This window comes from Bacillus rossius (genome assembly GCF_032445375.1).
Source record: "Bacillus rossius redtenbacheri isolate Brsri chromosome 4 unlocalized genomic scaffold, Brsri_v3 Brsri_v3_scf4_1, whole genome shotgun sequence".
Lineage (NCBI taxonomy): Eukaryota > Metazoa > Arthropoda > Insecta > Phasmatodea > Bacillidae > Bacillus > Bacillus rossius.
In genome coordinates, this window is record NW_026962010.1 from 29,658,684 (window position 1) to 29,666,037 (window position 7,354).

At 37.7% G+C, this 7,354-nt stretch overlaps 1 protein-coding gene across 1 annotated transcript; it reads right to left on the bottom strand.

Annotated features, from left to right (window-relative positions):
* Nucleotides 1-3,885: 3,885 nt before the first annotated feature.
* On the bottom strand, nt 3,886-6,749 carry LOC134541562 (nascent polypeptide-associated complex subunit alpha, muscle-specific form-like). The gene is made up of 2 exons (XM_063385075.1): nt 6,167-6,749; nt 3,886-4,034 (listed from the first exon to the last, which is right to left on the bottom strand). The coding sequence occupies exons 1-2, from the start codon at nt 6,747-6,749 to the stop codon at nt 3,886-3,888; spliced, it is 732 nt and encodes a 243-aa protein (XP_063241145.1).
* Between the last annotated feature and the right edge of the window lie 605 nt (nt 6,750-7,354).

Here is a 7,354-nt window from a genome sequence, read left to right on the forward strand (position 1 = left end):
GTAACTGACACTGACTGTACCTAATCAAACTTATCACTTTAAATACATTAATAAACATGCCACTTAGCAATCAACATCACTTTTACATAAAAAAAAGTTCTTTAATTAATGAAGTACTCTAAATATTGCAATGTCCTTCCACCAGCACATTAAACATTTCTGAGAATTTTTTAAAACTTTTATGCTGAAAGTTTCACTCATAAAATTTTACTTCTGTCAATTATGTTTTATGACAAAATTGTAATCATTTAACAATGTATAAATATATATTTTTAGGTACCAGAAATGGGCTGGCGTTGCAAAGAATCCTAAACTTGATGTACAAAGTATGACATCTTCGTACCTTTGTGGGAACCACTTTGCAAGAAATCAGTTTCGAGACGAGAACCAGACAACTCTGATTTTTGGAGCAGTACCTGTAGCAAAGGACGATTCTGGCTACTTGGATGATGATTTTCTCCCTGCAAATAGTGTCGTCTCGGACTCGTGGACACATTCATTGCCAAGAAACAAGCAAAGTTGTGCTACAAAATTGAAGTGAAAGGTTGGTTAGGTTATGTCAGCTACATTTGAAATGCTTTGGCATTGTGATAAGAAAACAATATTGGCCAAAAATGGCATTCTTGTTTGGGTTACAGTCTTAATTTCAAAATGCCATTTTAAAATTTTATTTATTTTTAGAAAAGCCACGTTTGTAATGTTTTAGCAATTCCAAACATATATTATGTGTTGACCAAAGATTAGTGTTGTCTTAAACAAGTAGTAAATCCATACAATAATTTCTGCTGCCACCAGCTGATTAAAAGACATGGTTAACGTTAATGATATTATTAGTTACGGTTCTCACAAAGTAATTTAGAGTTGATGGAGGTTTTGCATCTGAAGTCTTATCTTATTTTACTTTATTATTATTTAATATTTTTCACATTATAGTACTATCCCATCAACATAAGCACTGTTCACAAGGATTAATATTTAATTTTTTGTGTCTCTTATGTCATTATTTAAAAATGCTGAAAAGCAATGATAGGTATTGTAAATTATAATTAAAATATTACAGCAGTGCATATGTACGTGATAACTCAGAAGTCATAACCACAATGTAGTGTTAATTAAATTTTACTAGGCGTATGAAAACTTAATACTTTGAAAAAATTTACAGTAGATGTGAATTGTACAAATTGAATACCTATGTAACATCCCACAGTATTAGAGTGAAACACTTATTAATCCTATGTTGCAAGCAACTCTCATTTTTGTATCTGCTTTTTTAGTATTTTAGAACATGAGAATCATAATTCTGTTTTGTGTGTGAAATAGGTTAGGATAGATTCACGTTTTAAATTGTTTGTAAATGTTTTAGCATTAAAAATCTATTTGTAAAGCAGGGGTTGTATTAGTGATTAGAAGCCATCACACCATACATTTTCCATTGCTTCAAATGATATATGTGTGTGTGTGAGAAAAAACATGTTTTTTATAATAATTTAGTAATAACAGGATGGTGGATACTTTAGACTTCAGAGCAATAAATGAAATAACCATATACTAGTGCTTTTGAAGCAGCTATTTTGATTTAATAATACTTCTTCAAAATGTTATTTGAATGCAAAGAATTTGCATACCCTTGTATTTTGGCTGTTTTTGTTATGTTTATGCACATTGTATTTTTATTTTTTTAGAATACCTACATTTATATTTCTACTATATCATGTAAACCAGGATGAGTAACAAGGTATATTTCAGCACTGTCGCTGATGGGATTATTATATTATTAGCCGATGTCAGGGTCTGCACTAAATGATGCTTCCAAATGCAGCCAATAAGCACACATGATTAATAAACTTACAGTATCCAATATAACCACAAACACAGATGGCCATAAAGTATCTAGTCATTATTTTTGAAAACATTATTGTGGTGGGACAGAACAAACAAATGCCTGCCTTTACAAGTTGTTCTTACTTTAGTTACCATCCTTGATACCACTATTTTAATTTGAATGAAAACAATGTTTCAATAAAACTATACATATTTTTCTATTACCATCAGAATTCAGGATGCACCTGCAGGCACTCAGTTTTTTATTTTGGTTTTGTTTGAGGAATTAACTCTGAACCAATTTATATATACATATATGTTTTAATGTATACTTGTAAGAACCATGTATTATATCACTTGCTATATATATCATTATACCTTTCTTGTTGAATAAGTCATGCCTAGGAAAACTAACTCTATATCTGTTATGAGAGTGTATAACATACCTGTTTAGGGAGTGATTAGCAATAAACACTCAGCAATGCTACTTCCCTGTAAATTTAGTGGGTAATTTTCTAGAGTAGGTGTTCAACCAAGGAAAAATATTGAAAATTCTGAAAATGGTGTTTTTGTTAACAACTAATGTTCCTTAAGATATTCCGAATCAGGTGTTCTCAAATTTTAAATAGGATACTCAAGAAAGTAATAGTGGAGACTGGAGAGAATTATGAAGTCCGAGTAAATTGTGGTGTTAAACATGCACAAATGTTTCTTTTGTATTTTCTTTCCTTTAGCAAATTATAAAGCTGTATATAAATAAAGATTCAAAAAATGTGTTTTTTATTCAATTTAAGTTGTAATAAAAATTGAACGCATTGTTCTTATATTTTTAATTTGTCCAATTTTGAAGATGCAATACATTGACAACATATTCCTGTGATTCATCTGTTTGCCTAGCATAGAAACAATGGACTTGATACTGGTATATTTTTATCAATGCTTTCATTTTGTAAAATAGTTTTCCATTTGCTTTTACCTAGTTATAACTCAGTAATACAAATTAGTTTTTTACAACAATCAATGTAAAGCTTTATTTCAAAATCTCAATTTTTTATATGAGGTAAGCTAATAGTAGGTGGCAATTTTTTTATTTGATATTATTTCATTTGGTTTATTTACTGTAATTAAAAAAAAGTATATATTATAAATTTAGAAATTTAATTAAATGTATGTGTGTATACGTATTTTTATATTCCACACAGACTATGTTACAAAGTAAAACTTTTAGAGGAAATAAAACTAACAATTTTACTTTTACAGTTGAATATTCATATAAATAACTATACAAATAGTTCTACTTGTAGAATTGCTTGTTTAGTTTCCTTTGTAAAATATATTCATCTGTCAAAGTAAATATGTTAGTTGAAATATTTCCATAAAAAAAATTATTTTAAATAGACCACGCATATGTCCACATTCAAATATCCCGCCGCCGGTTTTTTTTTTTGTTAGTTCCGCGAGTGACAACTTGGAGCGCTAGGGTAGAACCAGTAGCATAATAAATAGCATTGAGTTTCCCATCTTTCCGTAGGTGGATAATCTTTGCTCCTGACCTCCCTACATAGTAACGGTCACCCACATAGGCATCTAGACTCATTAGTGATCATATGATACAAAATTCATTGTTTTCAGGCCTGTGACCGTTTTTTACCGTGCACCAATCGCCTTAACGCTAAGTATTACTGAGAATATTGTCATATATGCTTGTATCGGGTCTTATTAATACAAAGTTAAAAACGCGCCAATTTTTCTCTTATCATAAGCCTCAGGTCGGATACTCAATTAATATGCTTGTATTGTGCCTAAAAGTGTGCATCCAGTATTCTTGTATTGTAACCTTGTAAATGAAACTTTATTCATATATTCGTCATTGGTATTTGACTCTGCAGCAGGTTTCATTGTCCGTATGCATGTAAATTCGAGTTTTTTCCCTTCATATTATGAGTAAGTCGTGTATTTTCTCGCTGTATAGCATTGTCACGGTGCAACCAGCCGTATGCCCAATGACGGCAGGCCAGAGGCCTGACCCCTGGCACGTGGCGGTTGTGACATCACCCCCGCCCCTCACACCGGTACGTGCCACCGCGCCTGACCAGTGCCAGCGGTGCGCGCCACTAGCTCGCTGGCGTCTAAGGGCCCGGCCCTGGCCCTCGTGATTCTGCGGCGGGCTTTGGGGGGAGCTTGGCTGCACTGGCCCACGAGCACGTGGTAGTCTGGACGAGGGTTGTTAGCAGTGCCAGCGGAGTTGCGGTAGTTGTGGCTAGTGACAGCAGCGAGTGGTGGGTTGCGAGATCACGAGCAGGCGACTTCTCGGGCGCAGAGGACATCGGCGAGGGCAGTTAGTGACCTGGTGCCTGCGAGCGGGGCGAGGGGTCAGTGGTCTGAGGATACAGTGGATACAGAAGATACAGAATAACTTTTAGTAGAGCAAACAAAAATTTTAATCAATTTATGAAGCTATTCTTTCTGTTTCCCGTAGTTAGTAAGAGATACGAACAAAATACATAACGTATTATATTAGAAGACTCTCGTGGTAGCCATTAATTTATAAGTGCAGCCAGTCGGGATCGAACCAAATTAACAAATTAACCCAAGTCGATATCATAGTACAATTATTTTTTTAATTTTTAATATAATTTTTATAGTTTCCAAATATTAATTTGAATTTTTTTTTTTTAATTTTTCACACACTGTTTTAAACAAATTACTCCAAATTTAGTGAATGTGTATATTTATTTATTTTAAATTCAAGATGATATTAGATATTATATATTAGGTTTTAAAAATGCAATACAGCTGTTAAAATTTGTTTTTATGATTTTAAATAAGAACAACTTTATTGTCAAATTTCACTCAATATGTTCATTTTATTTGATGTAACCCTTTTAAAGAACAGAGATCAAGGTTCAGAGAAGATTGAAATGTAAGATTATGGCCGGGTAAAATGTTTTCCACATCCACGCTCTGAACACTGTACCACACTCCCCTATATAACTCTACTTACGCGTCAACTTACTGACTATTTCTTACTTTTTGATTAGAAAAAACGTTGAGAAGGCCTTGTTCCCGTGCTAGGCACCACAGACTTAAGCTATCTTATACATCGATTCGCAACGTTTGCACATGGGGTAACATTGGCGTGCGACTTGCCTCTGAGCTGTCTACATCATCCTCCATCATCAAGGCCATTTTCTCTTGTTCACAAGTAGCACTAAAATAGAAACTCGTTTGTATTTAAGCTTTGACAAATGAAGTAATAATATTCTGCAGAATATATTTAAAAATACTAGAGAATAAATATAACACAACTGCATTGAAACGTTGGCATAAGAAGTGTCATTAGATCCATAACCACAAAAAAAAACCTAGTTTCCTGCGCCACCACACGATATGGACAGTTCTGTTGGCAGATAAGCCAGTCAATGATAGGCTTAAATATGTTCTACAGGCCACGTGGGTGCGCAGAATGTATCTGTATTTGGTCTATGCTAATCACGCTAATAAAGTTTGCAAGTATTGTTTGAAATCAATGAATTTTATTTACCTATAACGAAATGATAATAATGATCTGACATGGACGGACGTATAATTTACTCACTCCAGTCTTCTAGGGCATCAGTCAAGAGGTTGCCAAGGATTTCTGTAATCATTTTACGTTTATTTTCCTTTGCAGTGCCGGTTATCATTACCTGCTGATTTTCCATTACCAATTGCCTTTCGCACTGCGCTGGAAGACCCATGAATGTAATCTGCTCTTCCACCCGAAATAGTCTGTCTTCTACCGCGTGTACATGTTCTGGTTGTGTTATTCCATCTTTTGCAGGTTGTTCCGTCTCTTTTTTCGGGTTTTCTTCGGCTGCAACATAGCATGTACTCTCTTCCGCCACAAAACAATCATTTTCTACTTTTACTTCACCACCTTCTACAATACCTTCTTTACGTTCTTTTTCCGGTAGCTGTCCATCATCTTGTGAAAATGCTATGTCAATCAACTCGAGCAACTTATTCACTAACAGGATTTTCTTTTTAGCTTTCAAACTTTGCCGATTTCCTGGCTCTTGTTCCTTACATTCTGCTAAGGTACTTTGCCGGTTCCTCTTACTTTCCTGTTCCTGAAGATGTCCCGTCTGATTAGGAACTTTTGTCATGACAGTTTCGTTATCCTTAAGATGGTCGGAAGCGTTTTCGTTCGACTCGCTCTGTTGGGGAGCTGGTGGTGGTACGTTTACTTGTGCTGGCTGACTTGACCCATCTGCCTGGCATGGTTTGGATTTATCTTTAGGTCTAAACACTACTTTGCTGTCATCCTGTGTACAGTAACAATATCTTGGGATTCCCGTGTCACCAGAGGCAGGACGTTGGTTGGGTGGAGGCGTGCTCTGGGTGTCTGTTACGTCGCTGGGCGCCTTCTTCCTCCTGGTTGTCCTGTGGCCTGCCCCGGTCCTGACGGTGATGTGCATAGGCGCGGGGGGGACTGCTGCCGGCGGGGCGGGCACTGCTGCCGGCGGGGCGGGGAGAGCGGGGCCCCTGTCCGAGGCGCCGGAGACGCGCATGGCCTGCAGCTGCCCCTGCAGCGAGCTGAGGTCGCCCTGCAGCCGCTGCAGCTGCGCCTCGCACGCGCAGGGCGGGCTGGCCGGCTCGCGGCCTCTGGCGGGCGGCAGGGGCATCACCAGCGGGGCGGGAGGCGGGGTCAGGCGCGGCGGCGGCGGGCGGCAGAGGTAGCTCGGGTGCGGCACCAACCGCCCGGACACCGCCGGTGGAGGCGGTGAGTACACGAAGGGCGGCAGGGGAGGAGTACCTGCAGCTTGCTGGCTGTCTGCAGCGGGAGGCAGCTTCGCTCGGCACCACAGCCACCCGTTAGGCCCCTGGAAGCACGCCACGGGAGCGCCACCCGGCTGAGCACACGGCTGGAAGTAGCAGGGCTGCATGCTGGATCATGGGCAGTCGTCGAGTTCCCCACGAGTCTTGCCAACCAGATGTGTTTCTGGAACAACTTGCACATCACTGCATTCAACGTCTTGCTATCACTGGGTTTTCATGTTTAATTATGTGTTAAACCACTCTCGCAATTTAGTAAAGTACATGTTGTATCCCATTACTATCCTAAATTTTGGAAATTATACAATACAAATGCCAAAACATTAGTGTTTTTTTTACTGTTTCACAAAGCATAGATAAAATTATAAAGAAACAAAACAACGAGGAGTAAATTCCTTAGTTCTCGTTCTGCACTTCATTTCAGTAAATTCTAATTACATTCCACGATACATGGAACATTATAGCATTATCTGAACTGACAAGCTTCGTTCGGATCAATCAGTTTAATTTTATATTATTTATCGCTGCAATAAAATAAAAATATTGTTCGCCTGGAGTTTAACTGAAAATGAAAACAGTGAACATACTAAATTTATTTTAGCTCCTATAAACTCTAAACCTACCGACAAAGGAAGTTAGTGCGATATAAGAAAAGGTATTTCTTTAGTGATGTAATCCTGGCGGGATTTATGTAGAATACCCACGCTCCTCTTAC

Coding starts and splice junctions, on each gene's coding strand:
- LOC134541562 (XM_063385075.1), bottom strand. CDS start 6,749: ATGCAGCCCTGCTACTTCCAGCCGTGTGCTCAGCCGGGTGGCGCTCCC. Junction 4,035..6,166: donor CAACCAACGTCCTGCCTCTG/GTGACACGGGAA, acceptor ACCCTCGTCCAG/ACTACCACGTGCTCGTGGGC.